General features: G+C 35.8%; 1 protein-coding gene across 10 annotated transcripts in view; it reads right to left on the minus strand.

Annotated features, from left to right (window-relative positions):
- AKAP9 (A-kinase anchoring protein 9) overlaps positions 1–21,593 on the minus strand; it is a 123,590-nt gene that overhangs the window by 15,404 nt on the left and 86,593 nt on the right. For 8 of the 10 annotated variants that reach the window (XM_049797986.1, XM_049797985.1, XM_049797983.1 and 5 more), the window contains 14 exons: positions 19,546–19,758; positions 18,298–18,336; positions 16,874–17,106; positions 14,193–14,312; positions 10,998–11,174; positions 10,785–10,889; positions 10,198–10,350; positions 9,761–9,940; positions 5,319–6,407; positions 4,092–4,238; positions 3,193–3,696; positions 2,125–2,188; positions 1,295–1,413; positions 301–492 (listed from right to left, as the gene is read on the minus strand). In XM_049797986.1, the coding sequence (XP_049653943.1) occupies positions 301–492; positions 1,295–1,413; positions 2,125–2,188; positions 3,193–3,696; positions 4,092–4,238; positions 5,319–6,407; positions 9,761–9,940; positions 10,198–10,350; positions 10,785–10,889; positions 10,998–11,174; positions 14,193–14,312; positions 16,874–17,106; positions 18,298–18,336; positions 19,546–19,758 (3,335 nt within the window). The remainder of the gene's footprint in view (positions 1–300; positions 493–1,294; positions 1,414–2,124; positions 2,189–3,192; positions 3,697–4,091; positions 4,239–5,318; positions 6,408–9,760; positions 9,941–10,197; positions 10,351–10,784; positions 10,890–10,997; positions 11,175–14,192; positions 14,313–16,873; positions 17,107–18,297; positions 18,337–19,545; positions 19,759–21,593) is intronic. The other 2 variants (XM_049797984.1, XM_049797982.1) reach the window with 1 other exon arrangement.

Here is a 21,593-nt window from a genome sequence, read left to right on the forward strand (position 1 = left end):
ACAGCAATAAACCACAACATCAAAAAAAAATCTACTTTAACTGCTACTGGAAACATGCTTTCAAAATAGATTTATTTTTGAAAGGTGGATCTATACAGTCAAAAGCTATCAATGCACAGAAGAACAAATGCAAGCTGTAATTTAAGACATATTACCAGAAAGCGTGACATGCAGTTTTGCTGCAAATTTTTTGAAATCTTTTGCCTTGAAGAGCATTTAAACCTGAATTGTGAATGTGCCTTATAAGGTCATCATCGTTTTTTTTAAATTTAGGTTAGAATCTTATGATATTATTTATACCTCAGCTTCTCTGTGAAGTTGCATTTTTGCAATTAGGTCTTTCAAAGATGAAATGGTGCTTAGAAACGCTTTCCTTTCCTCAAGCCAAGATTCTGGCTCTTGCTTAAGAGGTGGCATCTCTCTTTCACCATATGGAAATTCAGTGAGAGACAGCACCTGTATGCCTTCATGATGGACTGCTCTCAGCAAACCCTACAATAAATATAAAAAGAAATCAGTAATGGCAGTCCTAATAATAATGATAATAACAACAATCTTATTTCATACGTATCAGAATACTTGTACTTCTAAATTGATCAGCACAAGGAAACTATTTATGCTTCCTCATATCCAAGACAGAATTGTCACCCAGTTATTTGTATCTGCCAAACAGCAGAACTTATTAAATAGATGTATTTGTCCTCAGTTTCAAATGAAAATTCCCAAAGTTCATCTGTTAAATCAATATTCAAATTTTAAAATGTTCCTGATGGAAACTAACACTTTAAAAACAAAGTCCTGGGAAGCTTCCAGGTGAGCTTTGCAATTCACTTTTTGAAATTACTATTAAGCTTTGCTGCAAAAGACTTGCTTTTTTTTAAAATGTAATTAAAAGCATGATACCCTTACTGTTTTTAAGAAACACATTTGCTTACTTTCATAATATAGATATTATTCTACACCTATAATAACAGAATCTATAAAGTTGTGTAATATATGATCCTGACATTATCATTAATACACAATAACTACAATGAATTATAATTAACAGGAGTTAGATCTCTCATAAACACAAGTGAGAACAAGCCTACAGTTACAAAACTCGTATTTAGCCTAATTTAACATGCAAAAATGCACATAATTTATCAGAAGTATTTTAAAATGTATTAAAATAGCCAAAACTTTAAAACTTATCTAAATGGCTCTATTTTCACTAATCAAGCAGCAGCAGCTACTCTCAGGTTTTGGTAGTATCACTGCTGTTCCATAATAAAAATGATCAGTTCTACTTTACCTTAATTTTTTTTGGAAGTAAATCTGTTGAAGTTCCACCTTCATCTATTCCTTCAGATATTGTGTCAGATCCCTGGGTCTGAGCAAGATACATTCCTTGACTCCAGTCTGAACTGGAGTCTAAAATAAAAGGAGAGAAAAACATGAAAGCTGGATTACTGTGAAACTTTGAAGAACAGGCATCAAAAAAGTATTTTTGTCTGTTGTTGTAACAGGTGGTTGCATGTCACCAGAGTTGATTCTAAGCCTGGAGACTACCTGTTTTATAGTTTTTCCTTTTTCAGTTTCAAAGCAGTAACAGCAAAACAAAACTAAAAAAAACCCCAAACTTAAAAATCCTAGTTTAGTTCTAAAAGAGAAAGAACTACTTGCACAAACTCTTCTGCCAGATGGCCCTCCCTTAATATGCTTAGCCTTTGCCTGTGAAAAGGATCATCATCATAATTTTTATTACTCTTGGAGAAGTTAGTACCTGTCATCATCGCCCACTGCTAGGGAGCTGTAGCTTTAAATTCTATTGAGATTATGAAGCTCCACTGAAGAGATAAGGTAATATGTAAGAAGACTATAGGAACTCTGGTGAGAAGAAAAAAATTGGCATCTGATGCCTGGACTCAACCCACCTCTCCTCTAGTCACTTTCCTTTTGTAGCAAATTAATAGACATGGCATGCTCAGCGTGAGCTCTACTAGCATGAAAGGCTTCTGCTTTGATCTGAGGAGTGGTTGGTTTTATTTCTTAGAACACAAACTCTTTAACAGTAAACTTAATACTTAAAAAGCAGATTTAATTTATAATGCTGTTTGAAATCTATAAAACCAAGTTTCTTACCACTAGAACCTCCATCTCTAGCTTGATACTGTGGAGAACGTGCTAATCCAGGAAATGAGATTCCCTATATTTAGAAAAGAGAACAATTAAATCTTTAATCACCCCACACCCACTCATGATAAGGGAACTAATTCTAAGGAGCAGAAAACCATATGAGCTACTGTCCTGGTTTCAGCTGGGATAGAGTTAACTGTCTTCCTAGTAGCGGGTACAGTGCTGTGTTTTGAGTTCATATGCAAAGAATGTTGATAACGCTGATGTTTTCAGTTGTTGCTCAGTAGGGTTTAGACTATAGTCAAGGATTTTTCAGCTTCTCATGCCCAGCCAGGGCACAAGAAGTTGGCACAGGACACAACCAGGGCACCTGACCCAAACTGGCCAACGGTGTATTCCATACCATGGGACGTCCCATCTAGTTTAGGAACTGGGGGGAGTGGGGGTGGGGAATCACTGCTCGGGGACTAACTGGGTGTCGGTCGGCGGTTGGTGAGCAATTGCCCTGCACATCATTTGTACATTCCAATCCTTTTATTATTGCTGTTGTCATTTTATTAGTGTTATCATCATCATTATTAGTTTCTTCTTTCCTGTTCTATTAAACCGTTCTTATCTCAACCCACGAGTTTTCCTTCTTTTTTCCCCGATTTTCTCCCCCATCCCACTGGATGGGGGGGAGTGAGTGAGCAGCTGCGTGCTGCTTAGTTGCTGGCTGGGGTTAAACCACGACAGCTTCTTTGTTCAGTTTCCCCTGCAATCAAAGTAGTCAAAATGGAGACGAGAAAGATGGCATTCAATAAGGTGACCTACACTTGTCCTCACTTCACAGAGCAGGACAGGTCCAAGGCAGTAGCACAAGGAAGCATCTGATAGTTGAGCACACCCCAAAACTTAAATTGCTGAGGAAGGGCTTCATGATCTCTCCCCAGGCCATGGAAACATTAGAACACTTGAAAGCTTTATGCTGAACATGTGGTGGTTCACACTTAACAGACTTTAAATGGGAATTTCTGTAGCAGAAGCGAAAGCACAAACCAAAGTAGCTCCATGAATACGTAATAGGATACATACCTCTTTAGTTTGTAGAGTTTCTATGACTTCCTTTAAAGTATTACATTCTTCAGTCAATACTTGCACTGCAACAAACTTTTCTCTCTTTAATGCTTCAGATTCAGAGATATGCCTTGTCTCCATGTCCATGATTTCAGCAGCATGGAGTTCTTGCATTTGGTCGATTTTTTCAGTAAATTCTCTTATGATCTCTGCAATCTCTTCTGAAGAGCATCCATTTTGCAAATCAATTTGGATTCCTGCATTTTTAACAATGACTGGTGAAGTCTGGATACAGCTGTTGATTTCCACAGTCTTGTCTGTTTGTGACGATGAGCTTTTTCTAATAAGAGCAGACTTACTGGTTGACAAATCACACAATATTTCCGCATCCTTTTTGCTTTCAGTTTTTACCATTTCCTTGTCCTTTCTCACATAACTTGTAAGCCTCTCTTCTGCTTGAACTAGGTTCTCTTTGACTTTGCGCAGGTCTTCCTGAAGATGTGTAAGACTTGCTTCTTTTACCTGTAAATATGGAGAATCTGAATTGCAGTCCTCCCAAAGACTTGAAAAAAATATCTAAAGCCCAAGCAGCCCTCTAAACCATTAGAGCTCAGTTTAGTCCTATTTTAAAGCAGTTATTACACATGGTAACAAACACTATCTCCTAAGAAACACAGCTCTAGATCCACTGTTGCACTACAGTGGACTGTAAAACCATGTACTTTGGCAACAAGGGAGGATTTGGTCTACAGCATCAGCTCTGTTCCACTGACAGTAGGTGCCAAGTGACCATTTTTCTTAGTGGCATTCTCAGTACTTGAGTAAAAAACCCCAAAAAACTACAGCATTCACATTTGGACAGTAAGTCCTGTATACTCATTTGCTTTAAATAAAATATGGAACAATCTGGTTCTTACTGCCAGTTCTTGCTGAAGTTTTTCTGCCTTTTCTCTGTAACTGCTCAGGTCTTCCTTAGCAGCAGCTGCCTCTCCTTTAAGTTGCTCTAGTTCAAGTTCATTAATAAGCACGTTTTCTTTTTGACTTTCCATGAGCTGTGCTCGTACCTACACGGCAACACAAGATATGGAAAATGGTGAAGAATGTTACGAAGAGTCACGTATTAACACCACTGATCACTTTCATGCCAAATTCCAAAGCCACAAATGAAAAGGTCATAGGGGGAAACAAATGTATGTTATTTGGATTAACATAGCCTCAAAAAATTAAGACTGAAAGATCACTTTCCTAGATTAACTCCCACAAAATGGATAAGCGTGGCAGGAAAGACAAGTGTGGGAGGAGAGATCGTCTTCTTACAGTTTACTGAACTGCAAGCAGAAATTGGCTGCACCACACAGAAAGCACAGGGATGAAGGTCAACAGAGAGTAGGCAATGAAGTCTGATAATATTATTAAATTTATAAGACATTTATGACATTCATTCAATCTGCATTTGGATTAAAGGTCTTAGAACCTTTTCTGGTCCAGCACTGGGTTCCATGATGTCTCTGAACTTCAGGGCTTCAGCAATCAAACTCATGTTTGGGCTATCAAGCATAGTCAACTTTGACTGAAGGTTTTAAATTCAGAGGCAACGTAACCAGTGGTGGATGGAAATTCAGGACAGTGGTAAAAACTACTGATGGGAAATATCTTTGGAATCAAGACAGGAAAGCAAGAAAAAGAAAACGAAACTCAAAGCATACATAAACAAACAACCTTGTCCCCCCAAAACCTGTACAGACAAATTGCTATCAATCCCTTATCATTCTGAACCCTATCTTACATAATTTTTACCATTTTCATTTTTATCTCTCTACCTCCATGCCATGTAAAAGTGTAATTCACTCCATTCTATGTCAATTTAAAGTAAGAATAAGAAAGTATATGTCCAAAATTCAAAATCATCCTACATTCATGAAAAGGCAAAGCATTTTTAATGCAAAATGGAAACTGATAGTGGGGTTCACCTAAAATAACACCCTTCTCTTCTTTGTAACTCCAAGAATAATAGAGAAATGAAGATCTACCCCACACACCAGAATATTCCTATCACTAGTCTCTTAAGAAGTGTTTAATTCATTATAGGTTACATAAAATAACAGATTTCGGTGAAAACAAGCCAAAAGAAAATGGCATCTAACCTGATATGTCTGCATTTCTTCTTGCTTAATGTATTTCTGAATCTCTCCTTTGTGTTTTTCTTGAACCTCTTCCAGTAATTGCTGAAGTTCTAAGAGTCTCTCTTCTTTCACTTTAGCTTCCTTTTGTGCAACTTTTACATTTTCTTTTTCTAGCTCTAAGTTACGATTGACTGTTGCCAGTTGGTCTTCCATCTCACTAAGCCTCTGTGTTAAGAGTGATAATTTTGATTCCATCTCATTCTCAGTTCTATCACTCAAACCCTCTGTTTGGGCATTCTTGCTTGCTTCCTCCACACATTTTGAAGCTTCCTGAATTTCCTGCATGAATTTTCTTTGCTCCTGAACTGCATTTAGCTGAACCTGACTCACAAGAGCAGCAGCAACTTTTTCCATTAGTGTCTTTTCCAGTTCTAATATCCTCTTTTTAAGTGTTTCTCTTTCAGCTTTGCCTTGCTCTTTCAGGTCTTTCATTTCATTGTAGGACTGGCACAGTTCTGAATCTTTTTCCTTAATGCATGCCTGAAGTTGCTGCAGTTGTACCTCCATCTTGCTAATGGTGACTCTTGTATTCTCATCTGAAGACCTAAGCTGGGATTGATCTAGCAACTCTATCTTCTTACATAAGCCTTCTTCCACTTTTTCACTTTTTCCATTGCTCCCATCTTCTGTTTTTTCCCTACCACCTTTCATCAGTGCACACTTATATTTCTCTGTTATTTTTTCATGCTCTTTTTTTAACATACTTATTTCTTGCTTTAGCTGGTTCATTTTTAACTTAGTTTCCTCAAGCTCATTCTTCGTTTGAGATGCCTCTACATGTATGTTTTCTACTTGCTTCTCCAAAGCTTCCTTTTCTGCCAGAACTGTCTCAAACGTGTGTTTCAGACTGTCAGCATCTTCTTGAAAAGCAGCAATATCTGCAGGTACTTTTTGTTCAATATTTGCTAGTTCCTGCTGAAGCTTATCAATTACATCATTCAGCTGCTCTACTTCCTCATCATTTTTTTTCTTCACACGTTCTTGATCACTTTTCAGACATTCTACCTGGGCTTCAAGCTCCCGTATATGCTCATTTTGCTCTTCAATAACCTGGAAAAAAAAAAATACAACAAAAGAACTTCATAATGGGTAACTAATAAATCCTCAGATAATTTTTCTCATGGACTTCATAGCAACAGTTTAATCAAACACTGTAAAAGAAAGTATGTCCTCAGTGAATTTCTTAATGGGATGTCTATTGTAACTCTTTATGAGAATCAGGACATCTTCACATAGGACTGACAAAACAGCCTGTGACCTTAATGAACTGCAAAATAGGTGTGAAAGCACTAGATGAAGTGAAAGCATGTACAACATTCACAGAGATATAAAACATTGAAGTTTAAGTGTTCACAATACTTTTTTCCCCAATAGTTTAGTCTAAAGTTCTGTCTTGTCCTTTTTATTGAAAATTAAAATGAAAACAAGTGGACTGGTCATGTCGACTGTTCAATCTTTTTATGAAATCAAGGTTTAATATACTACTTTTACTCAAAGAATTCCAAGGAACCAAGATTTATGAAGCTTATAACTTACAGATAAATTTTCCTGCATTACATTACATAAAGAACTTCCTTTAAAAAACAAATCCTCAAGCTTACCGTATACAGGTCAGATATGTTCAGTTAGATTAGACAGATACTGTGCCCTTCACAGAAAAGAACCAGTCATTCATATGGTCAAACAGATTTATGTAGGACAAAGCCAATTAAGATGGGATATGTATTTTAAATACAAATAGACCTTTAATTAATTGTGTTGAAAAATCCTGTCAACGCTTTTTAGTCTGAGAGCACAGAAAACACCTATCAGTTGACTCTGACATTTCCCATCACAAACCTAAATATGTGTTTGTCTGTTTATGTGTGTGTGCATACACATATACAGATGTGCACAAAAACAGTTAGGGCAAATAGTACCTGTAGACCCAGAGCAAAATTATTTCTTTGTGCCATACTTTAAATGAAAGTAAAGAGAGACAAAGTTATAGAAATATTTATTTTAAAATGTATATGACTATCCAAACAAAATTCAAAGAGCAATTAGTTCTAAAGACACTTCAAATTACAGGCTGTGTAAGGAGCTCGAAATTCCAAGAAATTCATAAAATCATGTAAATGAGCAAATATGAGCATGATGACTTTATGATGCAGAAAAGAGAAGCCATCTTGTATCAGCTTCTAACAAGAAATAAATGAGTAGACGCAAAAAAATGGAATGACTGGCATTGAAAAACACTAAATTTAATAAATAAAAAAGTCTTAGCAAAAGGAATAATGAGACAAGCTATCAGATTCCAGTAGAGTAAGTTTTATAAAATTCATTAAAAAAACCTGCTGGTTAAACTGCACTGGGAGCAAATTCTCATTTGAGTGTAGAAGAATGACAAAAAATCCTTTACAAAGTCAAAATGAAGACAGACCAGATTATAAGTAGTGAGTCTAAGAAACAAAGTGGATATATTTTCTTAAGGGAATGTCTGGAGATCTGAAATGAACAGTGCTTCTACACTGGAAATGAAAAAGGCAAAAGGAAATCTGTCAAAAATATTCAGAAAGAGATACTAGAAAATTAAAATCAGTTATGGAACATAAAATGTGTAAGAAGTCTAAAAGTTTTCAAAAAGAAATATGAAAAAGAAAAAAATGCAGAAGAGATGAAAGATGACTAAATTCATTACTCAAATAGCCATGCTTTTTCCTTTATCTCTCAATACTTCATTAGGTTTAGTTAGTTAAATAGAATAGTAAGAAGACTTTGTAGTAAGTAAAATATATACAAAAATAAATGGTAAATGTGACCACATAAATTAGAGAGGCTGATTTGTCAACGAAGAACTTATTTTTAAAAATCCACAGAGACTAGAGAAAGCTCAAAAACACTAAATAAAACATGAACGTGTCATTGGTTTTCAGAAGAAAAGAACAGTGATCCTGGCAACTGCTATCAAGTCAGCATAGCAGTTCCTGTTCTTTGTAACATAATAGAATAAAGGACCACAGAAGGCAAATACAGCAACTAAATGAAAAGCACTTGGGATGAAGATGTCTAAAGGACTAGGAAAGTGTTTAACCTAAGAACAATCTATTAATATTTAATATTAATCTCATAATCAAGCAGAGTAATTATTTAATGTCCTGGAAAAAATAACTGAGTAAGAGGATGAAATGAAGAAAATGAAACTTCATGTAACAGGAAAAGAACCAATCATTAAAATGAATTATACCTGAATCCTGGGTATTTTTCTCAAGGCAAGAAATGTAACCATATTACGGTGGTCATTGTATAAAGCAGAACCATTCTGGATTCCTAAAGTATGATATTGCTTAAATTCAGTTTATAGCTTTGTCATTATTCACTGAGGTTCACTGTAACTAAATTTTGCACATAAAAACTCAGTGAAATTATCCAGCTCGGTCAGAGCTCTATTTTAGTGGATTCAGTATGTAGAATGTTACCCTACATGTTCAATCAGCTACTGAGGGGTGACAGAATGCCTGTTCTTACCTTACTGAATAATACTTGCTTTGGGGTTAAAGCTTATGACTAATAGATTTTCACATTTAAAATGGTCAGAATGCAAAATTCATCTACTGAAAAAAAAATCCCATTTTCTTTCTATAAAAAATGTGAGACTGAAGGCCTGTTTCTGCTGTCACTTACATCAATGCAAAATAAGTAGTATTCCTGTTGAAATCAAATGTGTTATATCTGTATAAAATGGAAGTAAGCTAGAAAAAGATGAAGTTCATTATGATAAAAACACATAATTGAAAAATAACAGAAAGCTACAGGTGTTAAATCTCAGTAAATAAAAGAAAGATGAATCTGCTTCTTTCTTTCTTGCTCTCCATTTATAATAAAACACAGCATTTTCTTTGCACATCCACCATGCTTCAAACTGGATTAAAGATGTTGCCAACATTGGTATGATGACAAAGTATTTACACAAGCTCATGGAGCACAAAAGTTCAACTGCTAAAAAACCCTATAAAATCCAACATGATCCAGCAGGTGTCACTGAAATGTAACACTGAAAGTAAGTCAGTGAAGGGAAGATGGTAGAATGAACCTTGAGATTGAATTCAGCTACCTACATGCTACTAAATGTTCAAAAGTATTAGAAGAACAGAGAATGAAGAAGAATTTAAGACAAAAACTCAAGCAGAAATAAGGCAGAATAATAAAAAGAAAAGGAAGCAAAAAGTATCTTTCATAAAAAATGAGACAAAAGAGGAAAAACAGATTAGGGTTAAAGCGTTGCTTGAAACTGAAGGATGTGCATTTTTAAATTAAGGCAGCAATAGAAGATAATGTAATTAGTGCTGGGACACAGGGTTTGTTTTCCTTAAACAGCTAGCAACACAAAGTAGGACTCTGAAAAAGATTTCAAAAGTATGTACTTTGTTGTCGGTTGTGACTTCAAGTTGCTGTTGCAGTTTTGCAATTTGTTCATGAAGATGATCTATTTCCTGCTCCTTCTCTTGCATAATGTGAGCGAGCCTCCCAGCCACTAAATGATGGTCCTTTATGGTGACATCTTCAAACTTCTGGATAGCTAGTCCCAGTATTTCCATTTCATCCTACCAAAAAAACCCCCCCAAAACCATGTTACAGTTGTACATAATGTTTTCTGCATATTCTTGTATGAGTATTTAAGGCATAAGAATTGAAATAAACAAATTGCATGGAATGAGAAGTAATTATATGAGCTTTTTAATATTTTGCAAGTTGAACTGTGGAATGCTTAAGAAAGAATTTGGCATCTTGGCTTTTTCCAAGCATTTATTTCTGGGGAGGAGGGACAATAAAGCTGTAGGCTTCTCTGTTACACAATTACCTTAAATAATTTGTTCTCTTGTTCAAGTTCTTGCATATGTGTAGTGGACTCCTTTCGCTGAATTTCTAGTTGCATATGCAATTGCTGAACTTCTTCATTTTTATTTTCTAGCTCCTCTCGAAACTGCTCCAGTTGTTCCTCAAGGTTCGTGATCTATGTTTCCAAAACAAAGGGTGGAAAAGGAGTAGGCAGCCATACCAAAAATTAAACGTCATAATTTTCAAGAGCAATGTGTACAGTAAACTGGTTTGGCATACACAAACAAAAGAATGTGTACTTGGTAACATTCCGAGTCCTCAAACTGAATGGAATTTTAAAACCCATTACAAATCAACTGAAATCACTATGAAGTTTTTCTTAATTAGGCTGAATTTTGATTCCAGAAATACTCTTGTAAGTCATACACATTAACATAGACAATAACAATTATCATGGCTTACAAGAGAATTTCAAAGGGATTTGGACTGCTGTCTCTCTGACTTGTTAAAAAATTTCACCTGTTAAAAAATTCACTGAACTCAACAGAAAGCAAAAACTGACAAACCAAAACATCAGCAGAAACATGGAACATTTGACAGGTATTTTACCTCCTTTTCCTTTCTGTCCACAGCTTCTCGTTCAGCTTGCAGTTGTACTTCAAGAGGTAATTCTCCCTTTACTATGATGGTGCCAAACTGTTTTCTTTCCTCCACCTTTAAATATAAATAACATTAATAACAAACAAATAAAAAAATATACTGTTTTGTTCTCAAGCAAACAAGAAAGTAGTAAATACATGATAATTTTAGACCAAACAATACCTTTTGCAAGTTGTCTGCACTGATGATCAAGGCTTGTTCCAATTCTCTTATCCTGCATTCTAGTTTCTCAATTTCTTCATTTCGTTCTTGTATATCTCTCTGAAGTTGCTCTTTAGAGAGCAAAAGCTCACTGCATTTGTCTGTTTTTTCTTTTAGATGATTTGTTAACTGTTCAACCTGGTGACAATATGGCAAGATGATGAATACATTGTACTAGGCTGGAAGGGTTTGCTAGCAATAGCAACAGCACTCATTTTTGACAAAGTATCCCTCTTTTTTTCTTGTAACAAAACTCTTACTCGTTAGGTGAAACAGAATGTAAAGTTAGGATACTGCAGTGCTACATCCAACAAATACAAACACCATTTTTTAAGAAGTCGTATATATCATGTACTCTAGAAATGACCTTGTCCTTCTGAAGCCTTCAGACTCTCTAGTCATTTAAAAGCAAGTAGCACGGCATCTCTATGCAGCCCACTAAAAAGATACACCTTTAACATCTACGGATGGAATGTCTTGACCCTAAGGTCAGGATGGTATTTGCATCTTTGAGAAATATCATAGTTCTAAAAATGTGTGACAAAATTATTTAAAATAAGGAGTTGATTAGTGACATACAGACATATCCTAAAACTCACTGGGGGTCTTGGGTCTTTTAGCATTGAAGAGAATTGCTTCAGTCTCAAGAAACATGAAGTTTTGTTTCCTTGCTGGCTTTGTTAAATGGGACCAAACAGATGTGATGGATGATACAATTTCACTTTGTACTGGGGACAAAGCATCCAAATAAAGCATTCTGAATCTCAGTATTTCAGATGTTTATGGCTCAGAAACAACATATTAAAAGAGTAACTGAAGTAGCAGAGATAAGAATGATCCCAGTTGTAGCAGTATTTCAGAAATTATTACGTGTCTTTTTTATCTGTAGTTTTCATTAACAAAGCCATGGTATTAGTCCTGATGCACAGAGTTAAGACCCGAGTTAAACTAAGCAATTGAGCAAGAGACATGAAAAGTAATGTTTGTCCCACTCAAGAAACTGATTTCAGTATTTACAATTAGGAAGTTACGATGTAGCCAAAAGGTAGAAGACTCAAAGCATTTCAATAGATAGGAGAGAAGAGGACCAGAACATAAAGCTGACAGGATGGTATTATTGACGTTATCCATCCATGAGTAACATCAAAGTCTGAAGTGACCACAGAAAAGTCCTGAGAGAGAAATGGAAAAAGAAAAATCAAGTCTAGAGCAGACTCCTTACGACAACCCTCCGAGGAATAAGTTGACAGAGTAAGCTGAAACAACAGTAGAAAAGAAATGAAGTTATCAACAGAAAATGCTCATAGCATCCACGCAAAGCAGAAGAGCATTTAAAAAACTGTGCAACTATTAAAAAATAAAGCAGCTATCTCAGAAAAGCATGAGAAATAATGATAAAATGTATATTTATGAAATATTCCAAGTAACATTGTGACATCAAAATATACTATATAGTAAGATTATGTGCCTCATTTGATAAATATTAAATGTAGATCTAATACACTATTGAAAATTCTGCCTATAATTTGTAATGTATCACATTCAATGCTACCCAGCTCTAAAATAGCTGCTACACCTGTGGTGCTTATAGACATTATCTTATTGTCTATATTTCTACCTACTAAAAAAATCCTAATTTAAAAGCTTCTAATACAAATCTCAAAATATTAATCACAGTTACAGCTGTCTTTCATTTTAAAGCATGCTTTAAATTTCCAGTGTAGCATATCTGCCAACTTAAGAGTATACAGGTATGTGTATATATGCATATAAATCAGGACCATTTTTACATATAGATTCTGTACAGAAAAATAGGGCAATTTTTATTATGCTATCAAATTTCAAATCCTTTTCTTGGGATTTTTTTTTTTAAATCTCTTTTTTTAATTTTGACCAGGAATTCAGACACTACCCATGCCCCAAATTATAAACAGACACATAAAGAAATGAACTCAAAATGAACATCCTGGATTCAGGAAAACTAATTGTGCTAAAATGTCTCCCCCATCTGTGTAATGTGTCAACAGGAGAGGAGTGTGCACAGTTTGCAATAGAAGGAAATAGATGCAGAATTGCTCCGTATGTGTTGGTTACCACATACCCAGCTAATTCCAGAAGATTCGTTGTTCACAGAGGCTGATGACAGCTATATCACATAGTGCTGACTGAGTACTTTAACATTTCTTACAAATGTTTGTATTAAAAAAACCCCCATGAAATACACCTCTAAATCTGACAATTATAAGTAAATAAATACTTCAACAACTTACACCTCACATATATCAATTTATGTCCTATTACTGTCTATGGTCCTAAACTATATAATACAGAATACTAAACATTGCTAATATTTAAGAATTGAATTACAGCAACTGAACTACCTCAGTAAGAACTTTGGTTTGAAAATCGCAGTGCAACCTAATAAGAGGCATTTTAATACTGAAAATCAGACAAGAAAATCATGCACAAATATCAGCCTTGCTCAAAAAGCAGGACACAAGAAAACCCCCAAACCCACAAAAAATAAAATGTGATTTGACTAACACGTCATCAAACAAAACATATGCAAAAGCTTCATAATATATAGCATTTGCACTGCTGCCACTTTTCTTGATTTTGCTGGGTCTAAGAGTTTTCTGTGACTCCCTTGAGCTGCTGTTCTAGTCACTAAATTTGTTTCAGCAGAGACAGACTTTCACTGGGGAGGTTCAAGTGTACACAGAGCGTGCTACTACATCTCAGGTCCTAAACCTTGGTAACTCAATTCCTTCAGTTGTGTACCTGTGCTAAAAACAGGATGTCACAAAACAACGTAAGAACATGTGAAATTGCTAAAGTAGTCCTAAATGTTTCCACAGGTTTTTGAAAACGGTGGATTTTCTAAATTAAGCTATATGAAAAAGCCTTTTTCAAAGTTATGAAGTCTCTGTATGTCTGCTACGAAAAACAAACAAGGCACCAGCCTAAAAAAAAAATCCCCGAAACACAGTTTTACCACTTTCACCCAACACCTTACCCTTGATTTAAGGGGGTTTACTTTCCTGGCTTGTAAATGGATGCAGGTTAGATACACTGTAAAATAGCTTCATTACAATATCTTAACAGCTGTCAACTTGTCATTTATATTCATTGAGTACAAGTAACAAGATATGTTACCTCTCTAGTTTGATGTTCATTGACAGGCTGATTCCTTTGTGGAATCTTAAGCTGTTGTTCCAGCTTCTGTATCTCTTGTTGGAATACGTCTCTCTCATGCTCTCGGTCAATTGCTTGCTCCTGAAAGTTAAGAAATTATTTGGATACACCATTTGATTTAAAAACTATCTAAATTAAGTATATTACTACTTCTTATTTCTGTTAATGTGAGGCTGGTAACAGTATGTCAGTATTTTTAAGGTAGCAGAACCTCTTGGAATTACCATAATTCTTTAATCATTTGGGGCAACAAATTTCACTTTTTTTATTGAAGAATTAGGACAGGACAGGTACATCCAGCATTATTTCACAAAAATGACAGCTTTGTTTCTTCTGTTCCAGACACACCACACAAATGGTAATAAGCCAATATTTTATGATTTTCTTTCCTAATGTTTGTCTTTGATATATGTAGCATAAATAGAAATTAAGACTAGAAATTAACTCTGTGTTATTATTGATGAGAAGCCAACGGAAAAAAAAAAAGTTATACATTATTTGCATTTTGCATTTCAGTTTTACTTTTGACCAGTTTCACTTGTTATATCGCAGTCTGACATTTGAGAAATACATCTTTATATAGGAAATAATGCCCAACTGCTAGCATCCAGTGAAATGCAATCTTTAAATGCCACTTTGTAAAACAGACAAACCTTATCAGATGCATTAAAATAAACTAGCTGAAGTATCTGATACAAAGAGGAATGCTTCTGTCTAGCAACAAAATATTTAGCAAAAACTCAGGAAACCAGAATAAAACCTCAACCTTTACAAGTTGCAGATTTTAAAAACTCACCTGCTGTTTCAAGGAAATAGCAGAATTCTAATGGTGCTATTATAAACAGCTACTCGTCTCAGTAGTCCATAACTCTGCAGTTCATGCTATTGATAATTCCAAACCATGATGCATTTATGACTATGGGACTTGTAATAGGAATTTTTACTTCTGAACCTTGTCCTATTATGACACACTAGTTTCAGTGAGAAAAATAATCTTGTAATTGTAGAAACTAAAGGAAATCCATTTGTGCTAAGAAGTATCTGGAAAGATCTCTCCTTTAATACTGCTTAGTAATAGATAATGCAGAGAAGGTGCCAGAGGGTGTTATATTTACTATGTAAAAAAATTATTCCACCCTACTGCTGTCGGCTAGAGAGTTAATTGAGAAGGCACAGAAATAATAGTTTTCTCCCAACAGCAGCACAGGACACTTAAGAAGGAAAAAAAAAATAATGGGTAAAGGAGGCAGAGAAAACTGTGTTTGCTGAAAACAGGGTAGAGTCTAAAACAAAATTGCAGAGTCAGGCTGAGGTAGGAAGAAGTTGGATACAATGGAGGCAGCTGCCACTGTGAATGGGGGCAAACACACATATAACATAACTGGCTGGAAGGTGTAGCTTTATATTTGGAGTTAGATCCTTGGATGCTATGAAGGAAGACTATAAAAGAAACTTAGAGAAATTATGCTTTCAATTTCCAAGTGCAGATAAAGTAGACTACTTAATTCATTGAATCATAGAATAGTTTGGGTTGGAAGGGACCTTTAAAGACCATCTAGTCCAACACCCCCTGCAATGAGCAGGGACATCTTCAAATAGATCAGGTTGCTCAGAGCCCCGTCCAACCTGACCTTGAATGTTTCCAGGGATGGGGCATCTACCACCTCTCTGGGCAACCTGTTCCTGTGCCTCAGCACCCTCATCGTAAAAAATTTCTTCCTTACATCTGATCTAAATCTACCCTCTTTTATTTTCAAACCATTTCCACTTGTCCTACTGCAACAGGCCCTCCTAAAGTTTGTCCCCATCTTTCTTGTAGGTCCCCTTTAAGTACTGAAAGGCTGCTTATAAGGTCTCCCCGGGGGCAGCCTTCTCTTCTCCAGGCTGAACAACCCCAACTTTCTCAGTCTGTCCTCATAGGAGAGGTGTTCCAGCCCTGTGATCATTTTCGTGGCCCTCCTCTGGACTCACTCCAACAGGCCCATGTCCTTCTTATGTTGGAGGCCCCAGAGCTGGACACAGTACTCCCGGTGGGGTCTCATGAGAGCAGAGCAGAGGGGGAGAATCACCTCCCTCGACCTGCTGGCCATGCTTCTTTTGATGCGGTCCAGGATACAGTTGGCTTTTTGGGCTGTGAGCGCACATTGCTGTGTTATGTCCAGTTTTTCATCCACCAGTACCCCTCAAGTCCTTCTTGGCAGGGCTGCTGTCAACACCTTCATCCTCCAGTCTGTACTGATACCAGGGGATTCCCTGACCCAGGTGCAGAACCTTGCACAGACTTTAGACTAATACTAACAGACTTTACTGAAAAACATGGAAATTCCACAAACTTTTAAAAATTAAGGTCACAAAAATTTATGTCTCCTCATTAATTTTAGAAGTTTCCCATTATTTTAAACATTTAAGAAGACTACTAAGTTACACTTAGAAATACAGAGCAGTCCTAACCAAGCATCTGAAATGAATTTTCAACTTTTGAAACATCAATTAAATTCTTGGGCTGGAACCTATAATACTGTTACTATTGTGTGCTTCTTTATGTTTGCTCAAAACCTGAAAAAAATAGCATTTCCCGCTGAACCAAACCTCAGTGCAGGTGCCCACCCACCTTCACGAATCTAGCCTTTTACCATACTTACATCTAGAAACTTTCTTGTTTTCTCAAGTTGCTTCTCCAAAGCCTGGTTTTGCTGCCTTAAGTCCATTAGTTCTGCATTTTTTTCTTGCTCTAGCTCTATGAAACGATTGACCTGTTCTTCCAAGTCTATCTCCAAGACTTTCACTTGCTTCTGAAGGTCATCATACTCTTTTTCAGCTTGACGCTGTACTTCAATTTTTTCTTTCATTAACTTTTCTGTTTCCTCCAGCAATTCTGGTTATAATAAAAGCATCATACACTACTTTTAGATATGAATAGTGAGTAACGTTATGAAGCAAAACCACTCCCCAAGGTATCCATGCTGTACTCTGCAGAAGGATGTGAACTGGTTTGGGTTTTTACTATTTTTCTTTTTTAGAAAATGTATTTTCTTCTGAGAAATAATCAGACAACCACTAAAGCAAATTCATATTAAAATTACTATCCTTTAGTTAGTCTAGTGAAGTTGTATCAGATCACCTTCTTGTTTAAGTTTCATATAAATTAAAAGGTCTTTGTATAATTGAAAAGAAAAGAAAATGCATGGGTTCAAACTACAGCTAGAGTCAGTACAGGGGTTAATAAAGAAGTAAAGAAAACCCAACCCTCTTCTCATCCCCAGCATCAGTAAAATCAATCCACTCCCAGTCTTCATCATTTAATGGGATACATTTAAATAATCTGAAGGAAATATTTAAAGACTTAGCAAGATTGTCAGGCTGACAGAGAGGGAAATTACTGACCTGTAAGTGGAGCTTTGTAATATCAGTGACTGCATGGATGCCCAATTTTGAGTCCTCATAAAATGGCTGGCAAGCATATATAGTAAAGCCCCAAACCACTCTATTAAGACTCTTAAGCCACAGCCCATTGAAGTACATATTAACTAACCATATGAATCCCTTGAGGTAAAATCAAAACTGTAAAGTGCAATTACATTTGGAGAATCTTTAAAACATGATTGATATTTAGACAGAAACAATACAATTTACTTTCACTATAGAAGAAAGATCCTTTAGGCACCATCATCTTACATCATATTTAACCAATTCTCATTTCTAGGTAACCATTATATATCAGTATAATACAGTGTTTAATTATCATAATGAATGACTCAACTGTATTTGGGGAAAAAAAAGAAAAAAAACGCTACAAAAATATCCTTCCAATACCATCTAAGTATCTGTAATTCTCAGGTGAATAAGATGATGGTTATTCATGAATTTGCTTATTATGTTTAGAAATTATAAGAAATGTTGTTAGCGAAATGTAAAACTGAGCATGAAATACAACATCAAAGCTGCAGGCCAGTAAGAATTACAAGTAATGTCAGTAAGCCAAAAGCCCAATAATCCTGATTAACAATGTCAGTATGTGTAAGTCTTCCACCCAATTACAAATTGGCCATGCAACATACAAACACACCTGCTTGGGAAGCTGCATCGACTGCAGCATCTACTAGGCCTAGGAGAATAGAGAGAGAGAAAACAAAAAAAAGAAGCAAAGTAATTCACATGCCAGCTATAGTTTTCTTGTGGTGCAACAATGTAAGAGAAAATGAAGCCAAAGATAGATGTGGCATTTAATGACAAAGTTGTTGAGATAACTTAGGGAGTGTGGTAAGTTATTCTGGTATGCATGATATAAGTACCTACACTTATTTACAGAATTGTTTATCCTTACAGTTGTTATACATGAAAATAACTTTAAAATATTTAGAACCTAAACCATATAACAAATAACTAATCTGGAGTCACAGACAAGGATCTTTTTTACCATAAAGTAGGAATCAACAGGTTGTTCTTAAAATTCCATTGTTACACAAAGTGGACGCAGGAAATTGCAAATACACACCAAGATGTGCAATTTATTAAAAAAGCAACATTATAAATTGCCATAAACTTTTAGAAATTAGATAAAATTGTGATTTCATCCTGCTATTTACAATGTAAGCACTGCAATCCTTGAAAGATCAGTACTTCTTAAAACATCACTGTTCTAGTTTTCTTCCCTCCTCAAACATGAAGTGTTAATTTATTAGTCTAAGGAAGAATTAAAAGACATATTTACTTCATGAAGGTAAATGCTTTTTTTGAGTAAGCAGATAGATTACATTGACATGGTATTTATCTGGAATTTTCACCATCAGTCCTGAAAGCTTTCATTACAAAGGCTTTCCTTATCATGCAACTTTTGTGCCATTCTTCCCCAAAGGAGGAATTTGTTAGCAAAGTGTATCTTCTGTGTCTAAACTAAGTATGGCCATCATGTGTAGTTCAATCATGTTCTGGTAGGTATGCTTGCTAGCCCCTATAAAACTCTGGAAATTATTTAGACCAGTATTTTTATCCATAGCTGCTAACTTCAAGATATTCCACCTCCAGTGATAGTATAAAAACAGATTTTCAGAGGTATCCAGCTTTTCCTGGCTTAAAGAATGATTGTGATTGCCCAAGACTCCTGAAAATTCAGTCATTTTTTGTTTAAATATCAAGAAAAGTTGTCATGATAACATTAGGCATCAGGTATGAAAATACCACATTTTGCCCTATCATATTTTTATTAATGATTACAAAGTGTGTGTGTGGGGGGGGAAACCTTCATCAAGATTACTTATTATTTTAATTGAAAAGTATAAGAAAATCTCATAGAAAGACTGTGAGGAATACATACGCTGCTCTACTGGCCCCGCATCTGCTCTCATGGCATCCTTCTGTCTGGAGAGTAGCTCCTTTTCTTCCTGGATCTGCTGCTGTTCAGCCTCTAACTCCTGCAATTTGTTACCTGTACACAGTAGTTCTTGCTCAAGATGGTCAATTACATCTATTTTTTCCTGCAGTTGTTTTTCCAGAAATGCTTTTTCATCTGCATAACCATCAATGAGGCCTGTAGAACATCAATTTTGGGGCAGATTTAATAGACAATAAAGAACAATTTGAATTTTTTGCATGGTGAAGTCACGACAGTATTCTCACATGAATGCACATGCATGTTAGATACTCAGCACCTGACAACTTCTACTCCTGTCCCTGCTATTCTTCCATGATGAACAAATTAGAGGACGAACAATAGCACCAGACCAAATATAGCTCTTAACTTTTCCTCAGCACAAGATCTCTGGAGCAAACAGGAACTCCAAAGCCAAGGGAAAATAAGTGTGTAATAAACACAGGAGAAATAAGAAATTTCAAATAAATTCAGGTGCCAGGTGCCGTTTTAGGTGCCTCAAGACATTTGTCTCACCTCAAACCACAGTTTCTGTATGATCACGGGTCTCCTGTAGGTCAGGTATAATACAGATGCCTCCAACATCATAAGGCACCAAAACTGGCCGTAGGTGTCCATGTTTAGCACCTGAATCACTCCCCAAAGCCCTGTAACAGCTGACATCTAAGAAGCAATTTCATTTCTTTACAATTAATGCACGATTTTTAAAGTAGCACAGAACAATTAATGATCTTTTTAACAGAGAATCTGGGACACTACCTTGAGAATATGTCTTGTATGCTTTTAAAAGTTGCTCATAGTGAAGTAGTTTATCTAGGAACCTGAGGGGGAACTCTATTTTAGCTTTATGAATGATATTATGGCTGTAAGAAATGGTACCATCTTGGAATGATGCAGAAGTGAGCACAAAGCTGAAAATTTACGAAAAAACAGTGAATTTCCTTGAGGGCTTCATATACTAAACTGAGATCCTGTAATGGTACGGGCTTCAGAAGATTCAAATCAGTCCTTTCAGAAACATCTGACCACAGAACACGGAAGACATTTTTACTGCTTGACAGAAGGTACTACATAGGTATCCCAGACTTCTATGGCAAGATGTGTCCTGTCATGTCAGACACCCATGGTTCCAAAAGACAGAGAGGACATCAGTCATACGATGTCTAAACTTTCTCAGTTGGACACACACCTATTTCACAGGTTTCTTCTTACTAAACCCACAAAATTTAAGTAGTATTTTTTCAATATCAAACTATTTTCAGTCTGAAAGTACTTTATCAGTATAAATCTGTAGTCTTGAGTCACTATTAAAATGGATTTTACCCTGGCTTAAGAATCTAGGAAAACTAAAGATGTTTCTATTTGTTATCAATGTAGACAAAGTAAAACCTCTGTGAGCACTTAGTTCTGGATCAGAGAAAATTAAGTATCAGTAGTGTTTGCATATACAGTCTGAGAACCACAGGTGTGGTCCTCATGCGTATCAATCATGCATTGCTGACCAATCTTTTTTTCCAGATTCACACAGAACACAGCTGCATAGAGGGACTAGCTTTTCAAACAAAATACTGAACTAGAAACATCATTAACAGCATTTCAAAAATTTGAGACAATACAAATTCTAGTATTTCTTCCCACTGTATCAGATGCTGTTCACTTAACAGACTGGAAGTTGAGAGGGCATTCCCAGGTTAAATGGAGTACATGCCCCACCAAAAAGGTATGAAAAATGAAGAAGTCTGCTAAGATCACGTGTTGTGGTTTTCACTCCTGCCTTATTTTTCTTTTTTTTTTTTTTTTTTTTTTTTGAGATGTAATGAAAGTTGTCAGAGTTCAGTGAACAAATTGACATTAGCTTTTCTATCACATTAGATAAGTCATATCTGACACAACTAAAACACTAGAGGTTTGAAAATGTCACAAAAACTGCTGCACCTGAGACAAGAAATGATCAAACTCGACACATTTTATCTCAAGAGAAGACAAAGTACCAT

The sequence above is a fragment of the Accipiter gentilis genome, chromosome 4, assembly GCF_929443795.1.
Source record: "Accipiter gentilis chromosome 4, bAccGen1.1, whole genome shotgun sequence".
Lineage (NCBI taxonomy): Eukaryota > Metazoa > Chordata > Aves > Accipitriformes > Accipitridae > Astur > Astur gentilis.